Here is a 23,913-nt window from a genome sequence, read left to right on the forward strand (position 1 = left end):
GATGGTAATGTAGCACTTTACTAACCAATAAGAGTTTCCTTTCTGTACTTTCCACGAACTAGTGTATATAACATGGCTGTAGCAATAAACTAGAGATTCTCTCCTGTTCTGACTCCCTTGAGAGTCCGTGTCGTTCTTCCTGCCGTTCCCAATTAGAACGACACCCACCTCTCCTAATGAGGTGGGAATGCAAAGCTGTAACAAAGGCTTTACACTATGAAACACTTAAAATCAAAGGCATATACAGCCTCCAACCAAGGTTTGGGTGATTCTGTTCAGGTTAACTTTGGGACGATTGTCCTCGATAAGAAAGTTCAGTTTCAGTGAGATTAATTTCTCAACTTTTTAAAATGACATGTTCAGTCTAAGAAAAAACTATTGTCACTTCCCAATTGTCACCAAATATTGTAAGTTCAAAAATCAGACTATAGTCTACACTGAGTCATCACTAGATTGGAAGAATAACAAGGAAAAACTTAGTCTGCTTCCTTTGTTGCATTTCCTTATTGGTATGGTAGGCTAAATTACATCTTGATGACATGCTACTTGTCCTCATAATTCTTGCATTCTTGATTGTACAAGGCTTCAGAGTGATAAATATATAAAAATCAGCTGTCAGAACTAAATAATATTTTTAATTCTTTAATATTTTAATTCTTTCCTGAAAAATTACTTTTGATACTTCTGTTCAGGTGCCTCCTGCACAGTCTAGATATCTACTGAGTCACAAAGTCATATCCTTAATATCAGTCATCATTTAAAAAAGATAACAACTGTTGCTTTTTTATGGGTCAGGGCAGCAGTTCTAGAGCTGTGACCTGATTCTTATTTGGGTAATTGCATTCTGTTCTATTTGAAAGCTTTTTAATGTTCTGGTGAAATGGAACATTCTTCATATCCTTTCAGAACAACTGCTAATGCTTTGGAACATTTACTGGCTGAGGCTTATACCAGAGACAGAAACCTTTCTGAGAGGTGCTGCATTAGTAACAGACATAACCATGATGAATTTGTCAGTCTACAAGAGGCATCTAAATATGTCAGGATCACTTTCTGGTTTAAGATTGAATTTGCATTTATTATTTGCTTACTCAAAAACTGCTTTTGCTTTGATTTCATAATGATACCTAAAACACAGAGCTGTGGCTCCAATTCAGATTTCCTTGGGGATCAGGCGTGGTGAATTTTGTCATATTCCTTTTCCCTGTTGCTTTGTAAAAGGATGAATATAACAAGATATATAAAAAAAAACCCCTATTTTGTAAACATTATGCATTAACCTGGAAATCACAACATTCATTTTCTTGAATACAGATAATTTCTGATAACTGTCATACCAAATGCATCAGTCTCTCATCAGGCTTTTTATTTTCCATTTCTTGTGATAGAGCACCTTCACCCAAATACACTGTTGATCATTTTTCATTACTTAAAAATCAGGGCTAGAGCACTGTGTTTTGAAAGACCGGAGAAAGAGGATTAACTGAGAAAGCAAACACACTAAAGGGATTGAACAAATACAACTCCTGGCAGAATGTTCATGCAATAAAAGCTAGAGGTAAAAACCAAAGGAAATATGCCATTTCCTGATATAAGAAATATGCCATATACTGATATGAATTCAAATAAGAAAAGCTCGAGATATAGTTTTAACCTGAAACGGTCTCTGTTTTGTTGGTAGATTTTAACAAACCCATTTCATGTATATGACTCATATATTCTGTCTTTGGGCCAAAGAAAAAAATTTTCTCTTAGCACTGAGAGGAATGACAATTTGGACATCATTGGGTAGAATCAGGATATTAAAAATATTCCTTAAATCCATAGTAATAATTTGGGAGACTTTAATCCATTAATGTAATTTATTATAAATTGTATATTAACATTTATAACAGACATGTTTGTATAATATATCATTTATAAAACTATATAAAATGTAAGAACATTTTTATATCTAAATTATTTATTCTCCTCCAATTTTTTGCTGGTGACTTCCAGTTGCTCAGAACAAGTGTCCTACTCATTTATTGATTGTATTCTATTAAAAACTGAACTTACATGCTATTTCAGACTGCATTTCTATCTAATCTCTCTGTTCAGATTTCTAGGCTAACATTAGCAGATTTGTGGAAGTCTAATTGTCGGAAATATTGTGGAAGTCTAGATGTTCTGGTTTAACAGGAGCTTTGTTGAGAATAAGTCATGAAAAAGAATAGGATGAAGAGATTATGATAAAACAAAACCAGCCGGGCTGGCAGGTCTCTGCAGGAGAAACTCCCACAAGTATCCAAAATGTAACCGTGGCATTGGTGTTACCCCAGATCTTCTTCCCATGCATCACTTCACCCCTCCTGCCACCAGCTGCCACCACTTTGGTAACCTTGTTCCTACCACACTGATCTACTTTTACATGAGCAGTGATAGTAATTTTTTTTTAATTTCATGGCAAAGAGCCCCCCAGTTAGCAGCACTGTATGCAGATTTTTTAGTTATAGTTTTAGCTTTAGTTTTAGTTTTAGATTTCCCTAATCTAGGGGATTTTCCAGCGTGTGCACTGGCCCTCCAAAGTGAAAATGTAGCTATCATTTTCTAGCCTAAGGATAGCGGAAGTCAAGAGAAAATCACACCCTACAATATCCCTGTAAGATGTGTTATGGTCAGAATTTCTAAGGCAGTTTATTTTGAGATTAATTTTAGAGGAGAGCGATTAACAGCTGTAACAGGCCTCTATCTTCCTCTAGGGTGGTATTAAGTGAACATCTTCCTGACATAAATGTCTATTTCTAGAACAAACTGCACCATGATCTTAACATTTGTCTTTTGTTTAGATGACTTTAACTTAATATCATTTTCTGTGAGAGGTTTTAAAGACACTGTTTTTTCTGTTAAATACTTAACATTGAACTGGAGCCTCTGATCAGTGACAGACACCTCTAGGGATGAACACAGCACTATCAATTACCAGTAAAAACAGAACTAAAAAGACTGTTTGACAAAGGGATATTTTATCCAGAGCTTGTCAAAATCAGCACAAGAAAGTCTGTGCCCTTTACTGACATGAATAAATTTGCTTCTTTGGAGTTAGCAAAAAACACAGGGAACCATGTCTCTCTTACATCTTTCCACGTCTAGCTAAGGGACTCATCTGCAAATTGTCATTTTGGGTGAACATGAAAATATGTTGTGTAACTTGAAGCTTTTACTCTGCTTTAGTAATCAGTCCAGGACTTATTCCAGTTTAGTTTAGCTTTCACACCTTATAGAAGATCCCATTTAATCAAAGCGGCGACGTCTTATTTTTCATATTCCAGGCAAATTTCACTATTGATTAATTTATAAATGGCATGCAATAATGTTAAATTTTAGTGATGAAATTTAATTTTCTCTGATTCATTTAAGAAATGGAGCAATCATGATCCTGCAGGGGTAGATCTTCACTTCCTGCTGTTTAACATTCCAAATCCAAATCAGCAGGCTTGTGGCTTAAATCTAGCTCCTTTTTTTTCAATAATGAGTAATAAAATAAAATCTGATGAGGTTTAAGTACAATGTTTGCATGAAAAATCTCCACTTATGGGTTTATTGTCAACACTTTTCTGCTCTTGATTCAGAGTCATGCTTCCTTTCCCATGAATTCGGAACAAGTTATCCCTTTTCAGTCTGTCAGATGTGAAGTACTGGATTTTCTGACACTTTGACAGCAGTTTAGACAAGTATCCAGACTCAAAAAATGTAACAGTCCTTTAGGCTTCCTAGGAAACAATGACTTGGTATTTATTACCCTCCAGTAACACGCTTTAAGGGAACTTTTGAACCGGGAGAAATAAAGACTATTGATTCCTTGACAGTTTTTTAGCTAGTTCCTTCACTGGATCTCTTTTAGCTGTGTTGATTGATAGCATTCAAGTATCTGATGCAAAATTCAGAGTCTAGTATTCCAGTTTTTTAATTCACAACATGGCTGATTCACAAACCATTGGAAATACTTCGAGTAGGTTTTGCTGTTATACAGCTTCAGGTTAGAAATGAACCTTTCAAAAGGTGAAGGACTTCTGTCTTTCTTTTGCTTAATTCTTTTGTTTTGCTTAATTTTAACATCACAGGGCACCTTCCTTTGCATTTTAGCATTTCTACCCAGAATTGCCAAACAAGCTGACACCTTCACAGATAATCCTCATACATTGCATTTATTCTTCACCACACAGTTACATTTTTCACAGAATAACAGAACGAGTCAAGTTGGAAAGGACCACAGTGGGGCATCCAACCTCCTTGCTCAAGCAGGGCCATACTGGAGCACGTGGCACAGGATTGTGTCCAGATGATTATTGATTATCTCATGAGGGAGACTTCACAACCTCTCTGGTCAAACTCTTCTACGGCACAGTCACCTGCAGAGTACAGAAGTTCTTCCTCTTGTTCAGGTGGAACTTCTGTGCATCAGTTTCTGCCTGTTGCCTCTTGTCCTGTTGTTTGGTACCACTGAAAACAGTCTGATCCATCCTGTTGGCACCCTCCCTTCAGATACTTGTATACATTGATGAGGTTCCTTCTCAAGTGTCTCTTCTTGAGGCCGAACAGGCCCAGCTCCCTCAGCCTGTCCTTGTAAAGGAGATGCTCTGGACCCCTCATCATCTTTTTCACTGTCCACTAGACCTGCTCCTGGAGCTCCATGTCCTGAGGAGCCCAGACCTGGACACAGCACTCCAGATGTGCCTCACAAGGGCTGACCTGAGGGGCAGGATCACCTCCCCTGACCTGCTGGCTCTGCTCTTCCTAAGGCACCCCAGGGTCCCACTGGCCTTCTCAGCCACGGGGACACTGCTGGCTCAGGGACAGCTTGTGGTGGTCCACCAGGACCCCCAGGTCCTTCTCTGCAGAGCTGCTCCCCAGCAGGTCAGCCCCAGCCTGTGCTGGTGCCTGGGGTTATTCTTCTACAGGTGCAGGAACCTGCATTTGCCCTTGCTCTCTGCAAATCATGGAAAAATACTATGTTGCCACACCTTGCCTTTAACAAGTGGTTATGAAAAGCTGATAATTCAGAGAAGGTTGTGAATATTTCAAGGCCGAAGAGTCAGCGTTGAAATTTCATGGGTCAGCCAAGTTCCTGATGGACAATTAGACTGTAAATAGAAACAGGAAGAAAAACTTGGGAATATAATAAGTTGATGGAAAATTAATCCTTGCTAAGATACCTTGAATTTACATAGGAAGGATATCTCTTACGAAATTAAAGCTGGCAGCAAAGGCTGCACCAAAGTAAAAGAAAATTATTCCTGCTTCCACTTACAGTGTGGCTCAACTTCAAGATCCCTTTTATTTCATTCAGCTTTTGGACTCTGAAGAAAGTGCCATAGTTATGTTCAACCCTCTTTCATCTCTGTGTTAAAAAGCATTTTCACATAAATTTGGATCACCAAACGAGTACTTCCTAAGGTCTTATCCAGTTGTTACCTTCTTTTCCGTGATTACTTAGGATGCACAATTAAATCAGGATATTAGTTTTAATACTTCTGAAGATCTACTGACTGCTTCTTTCTGAATTTCAGAGATGCTAACAGCTGTTTAATATCACTGGTTGAAGCTTCCTACTCTCCAGCCAGCAAACAAGACTTGCTGCAACATCCCAAATATTATACTGCTGGGAGTAGCATAATGTCATCTTGTTCCACCCAGCAGCAATGGGTTCAGTCATCTTTATACAGCCACTTAACATGTTTATATAAAATATATATTTCATATATACAGAAAATTGAATATCATATTTTATATAAAGCAGCCTTTATTTCTTTTTCCTGAAGCTGGACCGGTTTTGGGTAAAGGTCCTCCAGCTAGGCCTCGAAGGAAGTGTAGCATGTGCCCTTTGATACCTCAAGGTGATGCATTCATTGACAAAATGAAAGTTTTTTAGAATGTCCTCCAGCAGGCAATAACATTCTCTGTGAGACATAAAAGCAGAAAGCTTCTTTTCTATTTTTTTCTTTTTTCACTTCTCATGCTCTTGCTTATTTGCTCAGCTACAAGTGTATTATATTTTTCATTTCAGTGAGCATTAGCCAAAACATTAACAGACACAGAACAATAAATAAAATATATGACTCCTGTAGCAGAACCAGCTACCACTTTCATGACTGTAACTCAATACCCATCTGTTTCCTCCTTTTAGACAATTTATAAAGATAAAAGTGTCTCACAGCCCACTGCACCTCCCATATTGCTATTATCCCTGTGGGAACTTTAGCACCTGAGAGCAAAAAAATTATGTAACATGCATTGTGATTAGCTTCCTCTCCCTCATCTCCTTTTACAACTCTATTGCTTACCCTCTTTGCCACATACCTTGCTGTTTGCCAATCCCTTTTGCACTTACAGTATGTTTCAATACACCTTTGCATTTAATAAACCAATAGTTTTGATAGCTTTTAGTAAATCTGATGGTTTAGCTTAAGCTAACAAAGCACCTGATAACAGACCACAGGGATTAATTGCAGTGTGGCATGCCCTTGCTTAGAGGAAATGAAAGTATGCTTACAGCACAGTTTCTGAAACTATGATTTTAAACAATGTAGTAGAGCACATTGATACTGCATTTTAAGGATTTAGGACTCTACTCATACCTTTTCATTTAGGCATTGACACTGCACTGCCAAAAAATCATGGCTCTTTGAGTGCTTCAGATCAAAGAAGTCCTTTATGTCTTTAATAAGACAAAAAGTGACTGAAGAGCTCCAGAAAAATGGTCCCTACAGACATCTATGACTCTGACTGTAGAAGCCTAATCACCAGGTTCAGATGTGAACAGTTACCATCAAATCACATTCCTGATGCTGAGTGCTTCCATGACTTAGCTGCTACTCCTAAATCATGATCTCTGAGAAGTGCGTATTTAATGTCTGCTGCCACCCTAATGTAAGTGAAATTCAGCCTACTAACTGTGGTGGTCTAAATTTTTACAGAATAGGGATTAAACCATGGAAAGACATGTCTCCAAAAATTGTAACATTACAAGAATGTGCTGTTATTTGCATGACAGTACTATGTTTTCATTGTCTACACTACATGCTGAAATGTGGGGCTTTTCAAGCAGCTACAGAGGTCTCTTTTTCCTAAATAAAAATGTTACTTCTGTGATAGCAGCAAAAACTTCTAAGCCTCTCCTTATGCAAGCTGCGTTTTAGTTTTGACCATGAGTTCATAAACTGTTGGAAACAATCTCTCCTTCTCTCTTCTCCACTTTATAATAAGTGAATCACATTTTTGGTTGTATTATACCCTAAACGATAATGATAGTAAAAAATTGTGACCCATTGATTAACTGGAAAGAAGGAAACCAGTATTTTTAACTTCTAGGTTCTGTTCTCCAATAGGCTCTGCAGAACAATGTTGTAAGAAAAGTCTGTATGGACTAAGACACTAATCCAGTGTAATCAATCTGTCTTTTTCTGGATTTAAACATTAGCTCACTCACTGTTTGTATGGAGCAATCTTGACATACAAATGGAACACTTTAGTGTGAGTAAAGGAACTTAGATATTTTTGAACTTTAGCCCATACTTCAAGATTTTTTAAAGAAAAAGTCATAATAGAAAAAGTCTGATTTTGATATTTGTACTGTTTGAGGAAGCTGTGTACTTGTCTTGTTTCTCACACAACATTGTCTTTTTATTTAAGCCAAAACCATTAGAAATATTTCAAAGAGTCTATCAAAAGTTTTTACTGCTTCAAAGTGTACAGTTGAATGGCTGAATGGTCAAACAAATGCTCAGGAACTACTTAAAAAATTAAGTACAAAGCTAGAGCATTACAGTGGGAGTTCTCAGTACAATTCTTTTGTTATTCTTGTTGACATTTTATACAAGAATTGTGCTGAAAAGCAAGAGAGATGAGAAATTTTGTTCAGTGCAGCTTTTACTCGTCCACAGCTCTTGAACAGAGCAAGAAAATAGACAACTTATTCGAGCTCTCAGATATATTTTCACATTCAGACATAATTTTAAAAAGTGCAAACTCTCCAGTGTTTTACTTTTGGGTTCAAAATAGGTCTGCACACAAGTATTTTAATAATGTTTGCTCTTTGAAAATTTTCTATTCAGTAAAGTATTACTGAATGTAAAAAATTGTCATTTTTAGGTCTGAATTGAAACCATCAGTTTCAATTTTAATGACTTGCAAATGAAAAGTAGGTGTAGACACACCATATGAAACCTGTTTTTCTTTAATGTCGACTGATATAAAAACAATGAAGAAATGAAAATTAAGAAATTACAACAGTAGAGTACAAAAAAAATTGGTAAGGCATACTTTGAAATGTTCTTATTGAAAAACTTGTGGTACCATAGCACTATCAGGGAAAGCTTCCAAATGATGTGAGAAAATCTAAGTGAAAAAGAAACAAATGAATCACAGAAAACCTTGGGCTGGAAAGGACCTTAAAGACCACCTAATTCTAAATCTCCTCTCAAGGGCAGGGACACCTTTCATTAGATCACATTGCTCAAAGCCCCACTATTAATCTTGAACACTTCCAGGGATGGGCACAAGAGTTATGGAAAAATAATGTAAAGAAAATAGCTAGTTTCCAGTGGAAATTCATAGAAATCATGTGAAGCCAATATAAATTCAAGTCCAGTCACTTAGGTCCAATAAATGTATTAAAGATAAAGAACCCCAAATATTTTCCTTAAGCAATGAGAACTCAGCACAATTACTGTTACCATTAAAAGATACGTCAGGTCATAAAAATGAAATTAGGAAGCACAGCAGAAAACCCAGGCAATATTTAACTGCTAACATTTAGAAAAATAATGTAAGTAGTAAACATTTCTATTTCTGGTAAATATGTAGGTGTTTACAGTCTCTTGGCCTTGTTAGCGTAGAATTTTAATGGACAAGTCATGAGCAGCAGTGAGTGGAAATTGCTCAGTGCTGTTTTCCTTTCAGGACCTTCTATTCAGGCCACCTGTGGCTCTTTACTTCTTCTAGTCAAGAAGCAGTAGGAAGAGGGGAAGTCACTGTAAGGAAACATGTTTTTGGAGCACGTTTTTGTCAAGATGCAGGCCATGAATGCTGTTTGCACATGGGGAAGTGGAAATGAGAAAGCAAGGCAATGACAATAAAAGGGCATGACAACCAGCTGACTAAACATGCAACATCAGGAGAAAACCAAAACGAGCATGGAAATGAACAGTACTGTAGATGAACTTCTCTCTCTTCTGAGAAAAGACAGGGGTGGGAGAAGGGAGAAATTCTGTAGCATGAAAAACTGAAACTCATTTTGAATCACTTCAAGTTCATGTCATGTTATTACAGAACTGGATAGCACCTCTTAAATAATTCTAACATTGGTTCTACTGATAGGTTTTGTGAAAATGTCACAGTTCTTTCCCATGCAACATCAACAGAGTGAAACACTGCTGTTCAAGAAATATTCCTATACTCAGCAAGTGTACTTGAAAGTGCATCATTCTGTTGAACTTCCTAAATGTTTATACAGGGGCCCACAATAACATCTGAGTTTTAAAATACTACTTATCACATTGCCACAATTCCTTTGAATACAATAAAAAAAATAAATAAAATAGTTTTATTTATTCTTAAAGGAATAAAAAAGCCCCAAAGCAGTCTATAAGTCAGTAGCATTTTGACAAGAATAATGTAGAAAGTACACACACCACATTGAATAAGGTTATGTGAAGCCACTGCTTCTATAAACTTGCCTTATATGATTTCATAAAACTGAAATGATTTCCAGCAGTTATGTTTCTCTCCCTGAGAAGTTGTCCTTTTTAATCTGAAGATGTTTGGAAAGTAAAACAACAAAAGCAACTATTTTGTGGTGATCATAGTTTTTTTGGAAAGAAAGCTGTTTTCTTTCCGAAAAGCATGTTTACACCTACAGGGCATAACCAAACATTTAACAGCACACTATATTTATCAAAAAATATGCTTATTCTTTGTGAAGTCAGGAGGACTAGTCATACACCAATTTATGCTCTGTATCTTTCAACTCAAGTTTCTTTCCTGCGATTTCTGTATAATGAAACGTATACTAAAGGTTGCATTGATTTTTTGGTTTTTTTCCTTTCCTCAAGTTAATAGCTGCCTTGTTGAGCTGAATGGGTTCTACCCCAAAGCCAGCATTTTACACAAAATGCCAGCAATTAGCTGGTGACAGTTTCTTGGTCAGAACTAACCTGGGCTGAGTTGCAACCTGCTATATGCAGGCTGGCAAGCCAATCCTTTATAAATATCGTCTCATTTCCCTGATAAAGTCAGTGAAAAGTAATTAAAATTTAGAAGTAATGAATGCCTCACTTTCCAAATCTTTTGCAGAAAAGACTTTGTGTTTTACGTTGGTGTAAAGGATGCTTTGACGTCCAGTAATGTCAGGTAAAGAGCTTTACAACACCTTGGTTGCCTTGCTACTGGAAAACGGATCTTGTATCAGAAGGGGTTTTGGAACAGAGTTTAATCACGAAAAACTACATTTAACGTCTGAAGAAGACAGTAAAAAACAGACAAAAGGGAGCCGTCTCTTCAAATAGGTAAAGCTTGGCTTTCCTTCTGCTCTCCAAAGCAGCGACCTAACCAGAGGCTTGTGCCCTCTGCTCAGTGAAGCCCTCTGCACTTCTTGGGATGGCGAAACAAGAGGACGCAGCACCGGCACAAGAGGCGGGGGAAATGGATGAGGAGACAGGGACATGATCAGAAGTCAAAACGCGCTGACTTAAGGCACGGGGTACCGGATGCGATGGGAAAGGGATGCGGGCACGGCGAGCGATGGGAGCGGGACAGGCGGAGCGGAGGAGGAGCCGATGGAAGTGCCGCTGGAGGAGCAGCGATTCCCAGAGGCAGCGCGGAGCGGTGGGACCGGGAGGCGCCAGCCCGCGCCCCGCAGCGCAGATCCTCGGTAAGGGACGGGGCTGGAGGCGAGGAGGGGCGGGGAGGGAGGGACGAGCGAAGGGGCGTGGAGCGGTGGGAAGCAGCAGGGGGACAAGCGGAGCACGGAGTCAGCCTGTCCGCCGCCGCCGGAGCCCGGCAGCACCCTGCTTTCCTGCACGCCTCCCACACACGCTCCCATCGTTTCCCCCCATCCAGGCTGCACCGCCCCCGGCTCCGAGTCTCCCCCGTTCCGGCGGCTGGGGCCGGGGCAGAGCTGTCCCCAGGAGAGCAGCACCATGTGAGCAGGACCCGCGCCATCGGCACAGCGGGCACGTCCAGGATGTGAAGAGCCGTCCGGCTGCTCGCACCCCGTCGCTGCCCGGCTGCCCGCACTCTGTCGCTGCTGGAGACTCGCCGGCGTCCATCGCTGCCCCGGGCCAGCATGACCGAGGTGAAAGCCAAGGAGCCCAGAGCGCCTCCGCCTGCCACAGACGGGGCGGTCCTGCTGCAGGGTCAGCCCGGCAGAGATCCCTTCCGCGAGGAAGCGGCGTCCATCGACATCTCCCTGGACGGGCTGCTTTACCCCAAGAGCAGCGACGAGGAGGAGGACGAAGAGGAGGAGGAGGAGGAAGGGGAGGAGGAGGAAGAGCCGCAGCAGCAGCAGCATCTGGAGCAGGAGGACGGCCGGGACTCCCTCTCTTACCAGCCAGGGAGCGGCTCCCTCTCGGCCAAGGACTCCCTGGACACCGTCCTGGAAACCTTCCTGGCGCCCGCGGCTCATGCCAGCTCCACCGTGCCCGCGGCACCCTGGTCCTTCTTCGAGCCGGAGGCGGCGTCCGACGGCCCGATGAGCAGCGGCCCCTCGCAGAAGGCGGCCGAAGCCGCCCCGGGCCCCTCGCAGCCCCCGCCGCGGCCCGCCACGCTCTGGCCGCCCAGCGACGCCCTGGTCCCCGCCGCAAAGCCGCGGCCGGCGGGGCCGGGGGCCGGCGCGGAGGGTCCCGCCGCGGCGCCCAAGGGCGATGCTCCCGGTGTCGGGGCGCTGCCCGGCGGGTCCCGGGCGGGGGACCCGGGGCAGGAATACCTGCACGTACCGCTGCTGCCGCTCAACTCGGCCTTCCTGGCCTCGCGCACGCGGCAGCTGCTGGACGGGGCGGAGTACGAGGGCGGCGCGGGGCCGCGCTGCTCGCCCCCCGGCCAGTACCTGCCGGCCTACGGCTTCCCGCCGCCCGACGCCAAGGACGGGCCCTTCGCCTACGGCGACATCCAGCCCGTAATGAAGATCAAGGAGGAGGGTCTCGGCCTCGCTGCCCGCTACCCGGGCGGCAGGGCCAGCCCCGCGGCAGGCTGCCACGACTACCCGCAGGCTCCGCGGGCCGGGCAGGAGCCCTCGCTGGAGTGCGTCCTCTACAAGGCGGAGCCCACCCTGCTGGCCAGCGCCTTCGGGCCGGCGGCGCCGCCCGACAGCCTGCCTTCCACCTCGGCCGCGCCGCCGGGGCTCTACCCGGCCCTGGGGCTGAACGGGCACCAGCCGCTGGGCTTCCCGGCCGCCGTGCTCAAGGAGGGCCTGCCCCAGCTCTGCCCGCCCTACCTCGGCTACGCGCGGTAAGGCGGGGGCGGCGCGGCGCTCGCTGAGGGACGGGACCGGGGGTCGCGCTGCGCGGCGGGAGAGCTCCGCGCCTCCTCCTCATCCTCCTCCTCATCCTCCTCGTCCTCCTTCCCCGGAGGGGCGGGCGAGCCGAGCGGTGGGCACCTCGCGGGGCTATTAAGGGGATGCTGAGGAAAGGACGAGAGAAGTTTCTCTGGGCGAGGGCCTTTTTGGGCTTTTAGGTAGTGCCCGCAGCCCCGTTGGCATTCGCTGCGCTGCCCGAGCACGCCGCGGTGTCCCGGCTCCGCAGCTGGCACCTCGCGGCTTGGGGCACGATGCCGCTCCAGGGATGTTGGTTTCTTACCGCTGCGGGACATGAGGGCCACCCGATGTCCGAACCACTGCCCTGCCCCGGGGAGGCCGTGCAGGTTTTCTAGCTTGTCTTCTCTTTCAGAGATACCGCATTCATCAATACCTAAATGTTTTCCAAAAATTTGTTGAAATAAAATCCAGACCAACAAACAACCGCCCGAAAAACCCCACCCACAAAAAGGGGTTGATTTCACACGAAAAAGGAAACTGAAACACTTGTATATTGATTTGCTAGAATGAAATGGAGTACTGTCATGCCCAGTTGTGCATTACATAGAAATAAACGGAACAACAGGTGCATGCAATGTTAGAGTTTCAATGGAAATCCTTTATTTTAGTGAATGCAGTGGTTACCTAGATTAGTCTGCCTTTTCTTGCAGACAAATAGGAACTATCCTTGATATCCCCATCAGACTTAGTTACTGCTGAGAGCCATGCAGCTGAATGGGGGGTGGAAAACTGATTGTTAAAGATTTTTCTAGTTGAAATTAAATTTCCTATTTCCCATATGAAAGAGGTCTTTGAAATTCAATTGACATATATCTGATTCTGTCTCTGTACAGGGAAAAGAAAATCATCACTATGACTCCAGTCACAAGAGTTGTTCTGAGGAAGATGAACATTTTAAGGGATTGTCTAGATGGTACCCTTTTTGCTAAATGGTTTAAAATATAAAGTTATGATTTTTTTTTGCAATGGTTTCCTGTATTACCAGAGTAGAGACAAACCATTAAGCAGAAAGGTAATCATGCTTTAGGTTTTTCGTGTGCTTCTGAGTCTTGGTTACTAATTTTAAAATGAAGTTTTTAATATAAAGCTTATTAATACAGGTAAGTAGTTAACTGTGCAAAACCAGATCTTTCATTTCTTTTAATTCTTTTTCTTCTCAAGGCCAGATACAGAAACCAGCCAAAGTTCTCAGTTCAGTTTCGAATCACTACCCCAGAAGATTTGTCTCATCTGCGGTGATGAGGCTTCAGGTTGCCACTATGGAGTACTTACCTGTGGAAGTTGTAAAGTCTTCTTTAAAAGGGCAATGGAAGGTATTATATGATGCCATTGTTCCTAATTACCTGAAATATGTCTTCTAGGCACTAGGTTTATTTATTGCTCATTTCTATAAATGTTATCACAGTAGTGAATTTTTTTTTTTTTGTTTTATCAACTCTGTTTAGATATTACAGTGGATATTGACAAAGTTCTTGCTTAACTGATTTTTCTAGTATTATTTGTTTTACTTTACTTTTTTGCTATTTAATATTTTCTGTTCATCAGTTAATCTTTCCAGGTAGGCAGAGTTAAATAAAAATTTTGTGCATTACACAACTTGTTTTAAAAAAGTATAAATGGTGTTCAAAGGAAAATATTATGGGTATGAACTAAGGATAGGCAGATAAAAATTTATTTTGGCTTTGTTCTCTTTCTTAAGTCATGACATTTTTCTTGCTTGCAAGGTGCAGTGTTGGCTTCCTGGGAGTTATGGAAGTATTTAAAATTTCACAAAACTATTTCAAGTCATAATAATAATAGTGTTTGACTTGTTCCAAATAGCTGTTAGATTGCAAAGTCAAGCTGCAAGTTTAATGAAACAGTAGCAATATGTATGTTTATTTTTTCATTTTGTATTATATTATACGCCTTATCCACTGAGATTTTGATTACAAATAAAAGAGGAGACTGTTTTATGTGGTTCAACAGATCGAGGAGTAAAACAAATCCTTCTACTTTTTAGGCTTTGTCTCCTGTTTTGATTTTTATCTGATGCTGCCAGAACTAGGATATTCAAATTTCTGTTCCATATATTTAACAAAACCATTGTTCAAATGGATAGGATTCCATAAAATAAAAAAACCGCCGCATCTTGTATTTTCTTGTTGTGATACATTGGTTTTTCTGCTTTATAGAGTTTATCTCTCTCCAAATGAAAAGGGGAATATTAGCAAAGTAAAAGCTTAGCATAATAATATAATTAGATTTTTTGTTTCACTGTGCTGTTACTTTCTACTTTAAGTATATGCTCATGTTCTTCCTTTAACATTAAATATTTGCAAAGTGGTCTTGGTGGTCTAAGTGAACTTTTGAGCCAGTGCCACATTTTCTCTAATGCTATCAAGGGGTTTCCATGAGAAAACTACTAGAGATATTTGTGTTAGGCTGCAAAACTCTTAAGTAACATGCAGGAAAATATTTAAATTTCACCGAATGTTAGTTGGTTTCTTAGTTTGGCTTTGCATTTTTTTGCTATGTTTTGCTAAATCAGCCAAATATTTTTTAAAAAGGTCAGGGAGTTGAAGTTTAAATACTAAGTGTAGTGTAATTTATGAGTACCATATTTAAAAATAAATTTTACTTTTTGATTTCATCTCTTTTTTAATTTAGTTCCCAGTTCTCTTTGCAGTAGACAAACCTGCTCAAAAGCATATTACTGTTCAGCAAAATTATTTAAATGAAAAATGTTAAGAGGGAATATAACAATAAAAGGAACATCTTAAAGTTGTTTTCACAGACTGTTCAAAGTCTATATTTGCAGAGTCTTACCAGAGAATAAGAATAAGAATATAGATTTATTTAGGGACAAATGAGAGGTCAGTGCTGTTGCATAAACAAAAGTCTTAGGTTTTACATAGCAACTTCATAATTTTAGTTTTTAAATTAATCCACAGGTTGAGAGTCTGTTGAGGAAGTGTGTTTGGGTTTTCTAGTAAGGATTTTCAAAAATATTCAGGAATGTACATCAGAAACCTGACTGTACCCAGAAAAGATACAGGTTATTTGATGTGACGAGAAGCAATGTCAGGCAATGAGCAGTGTGGCCATTGGCAAGATGAACAAATACAGTTGTACCTGATTTTGTGTAGAGAGTGCAAGACTGCAGGGGGTTCCTTAGAGATGGACTGATGGACTTTTTATTTTCATTGCAGTGTACTATAAATATATCAGCACTGAAATAATCCAGTATATTGATAGATATTTGTTTTTATATGGACTTTAATTTTTTCTATATTTTTTTTTATTTTTATATTGACTTTTCTTTTAAAAAAATCATATCAGAAATAATGGTGGAAAATTGCTCCTCTGTAAGAAGAAACAGAGTGTTTGTATTTTAAATGCAATAGAGAATAGTGTTTAAAATTCACTGGCAATCATACAAACTTGAGGCATATTTCTTCCATATAATGACCCCCCTGCCCATCATTTCTCTGAGTGTAAAGGAATTATTTACCTTTTAAAATTTTTAGTTCTACTACAGAGATAGGGGTTTTTTAATAATAATACATACAAATACAGTGTTAAATTCTGTGAGTAAAATTTCCTGGTCAAAACTCTGCTTTTCATACATAACTGATCTTTATGAGAAATTAAAACATGATTGGAAATAGCTGACTTTTGCTATTTCATGGATTTTCTCTATCTTGAGATTTTTTTTTGTATGTTATGGGTTTTTTCACATAGATAAAGTACTTGATATAGTAGCATTACATTTGTTGGAAAATGTCTATTTTCTGTTTTATTTTTTTCTGTAATCTGAGATGTAGTTGCTGTTTTAAATCAAACAGCTTATGTATTTTTTGTATTTTTTTTCACAGAAATTGTTCTATTCATACACCATTTATTTTACTTTCCCAGGTGTGAGGAAAATACTTTATTGGTTAAACACTTCCATTTTAATAAAATGGACTCCTATGTTATCCAGAAAATTCTTTTTTTTTTTCCATATCCAGTCCTTTTAAAATAAAAACAGATTATTTACAATACCCAGCCTGAACAATCATTTAAAACTGTATATACTAATTATGATTTAATCATACATTTGAATGTAGGTACTACATACCCATACAATTTAACAAGGAGTCGGAGTTGTGGGAGGGTCACAAAGATTACATAAGAATGTCTCTTGGCACTGAATTGTAAGATATGTATGACTTTGTAGATACTTTCTGTCTTTTGGGTTCTTGGTACCCCATATGTGGCTATCTACGTATATAGATAGATATATACAAATATATTTATGAAGAAAAGGTTGGTGTTAATATAATAAACATTTTTTTTCTCTTGGCAGCATCTCGAAGCAGGTTAAACAAAAATGAAAGTCCTTTCTTTGGGAACCTGTAGTATAGCAGATATGTAAAAAAGTTAGTACTGCAAGTGAGGAGGAGAGAAGGGACAAAGATACTGGGTTGTTTTTTTCCTAGTCAATGTTTATTTGCATTTAGAAGTTTTCTGTTGGAGCCTTACTAATAGCTAGTAGTATGTAGATTTTCTTAATGTACAAAGAAGTCACAAAGCTTTTAAAAAAAGCTTTAAAGATCTCCTTTGAGCATTATGAAAACAATGAAAGTTACTACTATTTATATTCAGTAAAGAAATTTGAAAAGACAAAATTGGATTCACTGTCCTGATGGGGTAATGCTATTCCTGTCAGTGAGATAAGAGTGATGAGCATTTTGGAGATAGAAATCAAAAAAATTCAGAAATAATATGCAAAATGCTTTCAAATATGTAGAATTACTATATTTGCAAAGTAAATGGCTGTTGATGATCAGACACTATTTAAGTGCTACCAGTATATCTCATTCATAATAGCAAAACATGGACGAGAATATTTCTAACAGGGCATGAGAAGAATGAAGATCAATAAATGAACTTTTACTTTACTAGGACTAAATTGCCAAACAGTTATTAGTGATGTCTTATTAAGATTCCTTCATGTAAAACCATGCCGGATAGATATGATAAAAATGCTTGTGGAACACCATGGTAAAATGTCTGTCTCTGAACAGGAACCCAGTGTTCAGTTTTGGGTTACACAGTCTGGAGTTAGACTATTGCTAACACAGGATTTCTTGGTAGCCTGCATTATATTGCTTTCCTGTTGAAAGTGTCTCTTTTGCAGTGGTTTTGCTAATGAAAATTTTAAATTACATAAATCCTGCAAAAAAATTCAGGTGCTGTTTTTCCTATAATAAAGCCTCATTTCTTATTTTTTTGTTCTCTGTTTATATTTGCACTTTATTTATATTATTAATATCTAAGGAAAAGTAGTTGCCCAAACCCAGAGTCTGAGACCAACATGAATACATGATATTACAGCAGGTCGGTCAGAAGCTGACTCCTGGCTTGTTTAAATACCTGGGAACGTGTTACAAACTTGCCCAAATGATTGTATAACTTTTGTCTAGTTTTAATATGTGCTTTAAGGTCAGGGTAGCAACTCTGTTGCATCAATGGCATCAGGGAACAAGCTCAAGCCTATTTTGCACATAACTTTTAACTGACCAAGGCTCAACTTTTCTACTCTCTGAGGCCTGAATTTGGTAAACTGGCAGAAAGTAGGATTTCCATGAGGGTTTTCACTGTCTGTATTTAGAGAGGGTCCATGGAGTAATTGATGATGATCTGCACCTACACAGTAAGAAGGTTGATCACAACTTCAACCAAACTTTTTGATAAAGTTTGACCTTATCTGACCTTATCAGAGTTATAAGATGTTATTCAGTGCAATATGTGCATAAGGAAGACTGCTTGTCTAAACAGTTGTGCTTTTCCATAGCTAAAGAATCTAAAATAAAGAATGCCAAGTATTTAAAAAAATGCCAACCACTAGTAGAAAATCCTCTTTGAAAACAGGCAGCAATAATACTGTAGAGACCCTTTTAGCTGTAGACTTGATGAAGCAGGTGTTAAAAGTTCCTTTTTCTCCTAACTCTCAAGGATTTTCTAATTTTCAATACAACTTTCCAGTCTGGATCTTGAGATCAGAATTTGGTACACATGTACTGTAAACCTGATGGTGATGAAGTGTTCATGAAGTAGAAAACATCCAAACACAAAAAACATACACATGGCAAGTTGAGAGATAGAAAGGCTTTTCACTCAATATAACAGATTTGATGTTATTGAAGTTCTTTTGTTTTGCACATGGCCAAAATGTGTTAAAGTACAGTAAGCTTAAGTGTATATTCAAATTCAAATGTAAAAAATTGCTTTAGTGAGGAGCCTAAAACACAGATAGAAAATGGCACTTTTGTGAGTTCAAAGAATTTACATCATGAAAATGAGAAGAAAATCTGCATTGATACATAATGTTGTATCTTCAACGTACTTGTGACTTCAAAAGGATTTCTTGTCCAGCAGTTTGACAAGCAGCAATGTGATGAATTGGTTTATATGCGGCACAGCAAGTGAAGTGAGCTGAGGTGTCATTTGTTCTGGTGCTTTGACTTTTTTGGTATGCTGATGCTGGGCTTCCTACTGCTCTAACTGGGACTTTACCACTGTTTTCCTAATAGACATGCATTAGTACATAATCAGCTGCAGGAATGTCAGTTACTAAAATTTTTAGTTTAACTTTTACTTAGTGTTTTAGAAATAGCATCATATATTATCTTAAACATCTTTTCAGGTGGTTTAGAAGCTATTTCAGGTAGTGCAAAACTGCTTGTTTTAAAGAGCACCAGCAACTGACTGCTCAGGCTTGCAATACCCTGTTCTAACTTCCTATGTGTACAATTTGAGAAACTTGAACTGCTTAAGTTCATTTTATGGTGAATGGAGAAAAACAAGAAACTTTAGGAAGAAATTCAGTGACATTTCTAATATGTACTTGTGATGAAAATAGCGGTACTATTTACTAGTACTACTAACAGTAACTATTTCTGAGCACTGAGCATAGAGGAGTGTCAGAGACCATGTGCACTGTCTACATTTGGTGATACGAATCCTACCCACATCACCAAGGTAGCTAATATAGGTCTGTAATATATAAAAGAAATATGATAAGTGTATAAAATATTAATTTCATATTGTTTAAGTAATATATATTAAAAATATTATACATATCATTAAATTATATCACATATAAAAATTATACTTATTTTAAGTATTAGATTATTTGTATATTATATCACAAAAGTATGTAAAGTGTAAGTATTTATAGTAAAACTGTTTTCTGCTAAAAGTAGATTTGGGTTTGAAGATGTCCCTCGTCTTAAATTGTGTGTTTGTTCCACAGTATTCATGATGTACCACCAATACATCACTAGTGTTTTGATAGATGTCTGCACTTTAGAATCTAATTAATCAAATAAAATCAAATTAATCTAAGGTGTTTCAATTTAGAGGCAGTAATGTCTGGGGTTTTGCACATTGCTTTTTTTCTCCTACCAATATTTCTAGGTTTTTTCCACCTTTATTGCTCATGTAGTGAATGAACCTGTCCCACTGGTTCAGCTGCAGAACAAGTCAAGGAATATAAGGAAAATATACATGAAAAAAGTTATGACAATGTGCTATGATAATTCCACTAGAACCAGAATGATAGGATGACTGAAATGCAAATAGAAAGAGTCTTATCTTGATAGAAGAATATAACACTCAAGGATTAAAAGGAGAACAACTGATACTTTAGTGCTATGCACCTCTGAGATAGTTGGTGTGTTTTTAAAGTAGGTCTTGTGTTCAAATCCCATGTTTTGTATTTGTAAGAAACAGACCTCCTGTTGACAAATATGCTGGCATTTCCATTATTTTACATATTTATATCCCTGATGTAGTTACTTACTTAAAAATTGTGACCAAGGAACTATTGTGACACAATACCATAAAAAGAGCTGGAAATAGTGACTTGTAGAAGCTACCATATCCTCCTGAAAGGGTATTAGCTGTGGAAAGCTTTTACTATTGTCAGTTCCTGTATTTAGACTCCAAGACTTTATACATTTCAAGGTGTTGCAGTGGTAAAGAGTCTAGGCAAACCAACTGAAAATCAATATGAAACAGTATTCCTAATCTTGCAGTTCATTATAGTTGCCATGAATTATGAGTTAATCTTGATTCATTTTGGTTTTCTGTGATTTTCATTTTGTTTTCTGTCTTTTTCTTGTTAGAAATGGTGGAACAGACAGGAAAATGTAAAAAAAAGATTAAAAAGCAATATTGTAACTTTTGACTCTGTCTAGAAGTGAGTGAAGACAAGACAACTACATTTAATTGTTCTGTTTTGTAGATATCATTTACAAATTATATTCTCTTTGGAGGAGTGATTTTGGAAGGAAAAAATACAATAGGGTTGCAATAGGGTTCCCAAAGATGTGAAGATTTTGAGATGAGTATGCAAGATGAGGAAAGAGTCAGTCAAGGATGTTATAAACAATCATTTTTATTGCTTTCACTATGAAATATATTATTATGAAGAAAGAAATTCTTCATTATTTCAGTTAGATTCCAGGATGGAACATATTCACAAGTTCCTTTGCTTTCCACTCTGTCCTCTTTGGTCCACTGAATCCTTAATTCTTTGCTGAGGAGCAGACTTGCATTAATAGCAGGTCTTTATACTGATATAGGCTACAGAGTGGAAGTCACAGCACCTACTTAAGAACTGGAAGTGAGAATTTTACTTCAATGGCCTGAGAGGGAAATTTACATCTTTATCAAAAGATAATGAATGGTAAAGTCTGTGATGGACGTGGGTTCTGGGTAAGTAGTTAGATTCAGAAGTCTCACTTTAGGGACTTTTTCTATTTTAGAGAAAACACACAGAAATAAAATCAGATTTAAATAAAAAAACCAAAACAACTCCAACAACATTATCTGAATTGTGTGGAATCTTGGAGACTAATAGCATGGGACGGCATACAGGCACATGGAGACTGTAGTATAGATTCCTAGTTCTTCAAGACTAAAAAAAAATCACATAATGAGAGGTAAATTCAACCCACATTTGCTGTTTTACAGTTTGAAAGTGTAAATAGAAGAGTGTTACATTTAGATCTGGGCTAAAATCAATAGAGTTTTACTTCCCATTTTACAAAGGATGAACTAGGCCAGACTGTTTGCCCAGCTGTGGAAAACCCGTCTTGTCAGAGCATGTTCAGGGTAAGGTTTACCCTGTATTTACTCTAATAAGTCAGGTTTTCCACAAGCTAGGGTCTAGCCTAGTCTGTTCTCTTAGCTTCCAGAAGTCAGATTTTTGTCATGGTATTGTATGTGCTACTTTGAGCACTGTTTGGATTAAAAACTTCTCAGGATAGCAGTAGTCATTACAAGACTTAAAATTGTGTTTGCCTGCTTACATTAGAACATTCAGCTTTGCTAACACTAATGGATTTTGATGGAAGTTTAAAAAATACTATCCTACTAGAATCTAGAACATTTAAGTGGCAGATAAAATCATCTCTGTGTTTTCTCCGTTAAGCTGGTCACGAGCCAATACATTGAGAGTGACCCTCAACGTGCACTTTCAAAAAACAGTGAAAAGTAAACATGCATAGGAATGTTAACAGTGGGTGAAGCTTTCTGAATATGGGCCAATTGCCAGAAAGTTCCCAGGTTCATATTTTTGTAAGAAATGTTAATAGCAACCTTAATTTCAAACTTATATTCTAGTGACTAAAATACTGCTATTCTGTTTTTTTCCTGAGTATTTTGTTTGCTTGTTTGTTTCATTTTTTGTTTTCCTGATTATAATGACAGTTGTCATAGGAAAGATGCTGAATATCAAGCTACTAATTGAATGGTGATTTTATCTTGATGGGGGTTTTGGGTACTTCGTTAGTACATGCATTTGGTATAATTGCAATGCCCAAGTATTGAAGACAATTAGTTCAAATCTAGGTAATCCTGAAGACTGAACTGTAGCAAATACATTTTCAGATACATATTTTATCATTCCAGGAAAACCTTCCAAACATCTTCATCTAACTGAATATTGCCCTGTAATTTTGAAATTAGGCAAATATCTGGCATGTGTTCATTTTTTTACACAACTTTTCCTTCAGATGGCTGCTCTCCATAAAATATTAATGTCAAGCAAGTAACAGTTCCTCAGGACCCAGCTTTGCACAATGTTAGAAGTTATTTCAAATGGCAACGTACACTCAGATTTATATATTGAGATTAAATCCACACAGATCACTGCAATTAAAAAAAATCCTTTGCTGATGAAACTGGAAAATACCAAAAATACTTGAATCTTATTTGACATTTAGAAATGTTTTCTAAATAAGTTCCAGTTGAATCAAAATGAGTGGAATACACTTTGGGAAAGAAGGTCTCAGGGAGAGGTGGGGTAGAGATGAGTGCAATGGAAAACTCACATGAAGGTATAAGTGAAGTGCAAGATGACTGTAGTTTCTTAAAAGTCTTGAAAAGAACGAAGTTGTTAACAGTAAGCATCAAGATGTGCCTGAGTTTTTGTCACCATAATCCCCTGAGAGAATTGGGTTGGCAGGGTTTTGGATTTTAAGCAAATTTTACTGTGCCTAAATTCTAGTAGTATTTAATTTCTGGCAGAGTCTGTTTAATCCTGTCCAACCTGAAACTTCAGAACATATAAACATGGAAGTGTAGTTTTCATGACTGTGATTCAATTATGATTTGTTTTGTAAATGTCAAAAATGTTCAGTCTTAGATTTATAATAAGCAGGACAAGGTTTATATGTATTCAGACCATCTTGTGTAGACTTAGCAGATTCCCTGGAAAAGAGGTCCAGAAGAAATCTCAGGGGACAAAAGAAAACCCCAAAACAAGACAAACACAAAGAAAACTTTAACTATACTTCAGCATTCCTTTGTAAATTAGCTGTGTATTAAAACATTAGAATGCCAAACAGCTGAGATAATACTCATGGATTTTAATTAAACTAACAGAATTCTAAATTTGTTGTTGCTAATCAAAAGACTGAATGCTTTTTGTAGCTTATAAAGGCAAAGAAAGACGAGTTAAAAATGCAAGTAATCCTGAGGAAGACTTGGTCAAAATAAGTCTTTTGCTTACTGGTCTGCGGCCAATAGCAAGACAAATTTTTATTCATTCATCTACTTTTGGTAATGTTCCCTGTATGGAGGAGTCCAGGCTTAGAATTACTGGTACAAAGTAACTGAGAATTTCTTCTGATTAGAACATTGCTAAGGACTTTTTTGTTGCCAGGCAATGTGTGAGGAAACCGTTTTTGTTTACCTGTAGTTTTCTAAAAAAAAAAAAGAAAAAGAAATTGTTATGAAAATTATTTTCCAACAGTTGTGTTTCTGTCACTAAAACCAAACAGGTTCTTTTAAAGGTATGGTTAAGAAGT

General features: G+C 38.5%; 1 protein-coding gene across 1 annotated transcript in view; it reads left to right on the top strand.

The window, feature by feature from the left end:
- Positions 1-11,189: 11,189 nt before the first annotated feature.
- Positions 11,190-23,913, top strand: part of PGR (progesterone receptor) — a 32,093-nt gene continuing 19,369 nt past the window's right edge. The window contains exons 1-2 of the mRNA XM_058836571.1: positions 11,190-12,483; positions 13,730-13,881. Coding sequence (XP_058692554.1) covers positions 11,324-12,483; positions 13,730-13,881 — 1,312 coding nt within the window. The 5' untranslated portion in view covers positions 11,190-11,323. The remainder of the gene's footprint in view (positions 12,484-13,729; positions 13,882-23,913) is intronic.

This window comes from Poecile atricapillus, chromosome 1 (genome assembly GCF_030490865.1).
Source record: "Poecile atricapillus isolate bPoeAtr1 chromosome 1, bPoeAtr1.hap1, whole genome shotgun sequence".
NCBI classification, from domain to species: Eukaryota; Metazoa; Chordata; class Aves; order Passeriformes; family Paridae; genus Poecile; species Poecile atricapillus.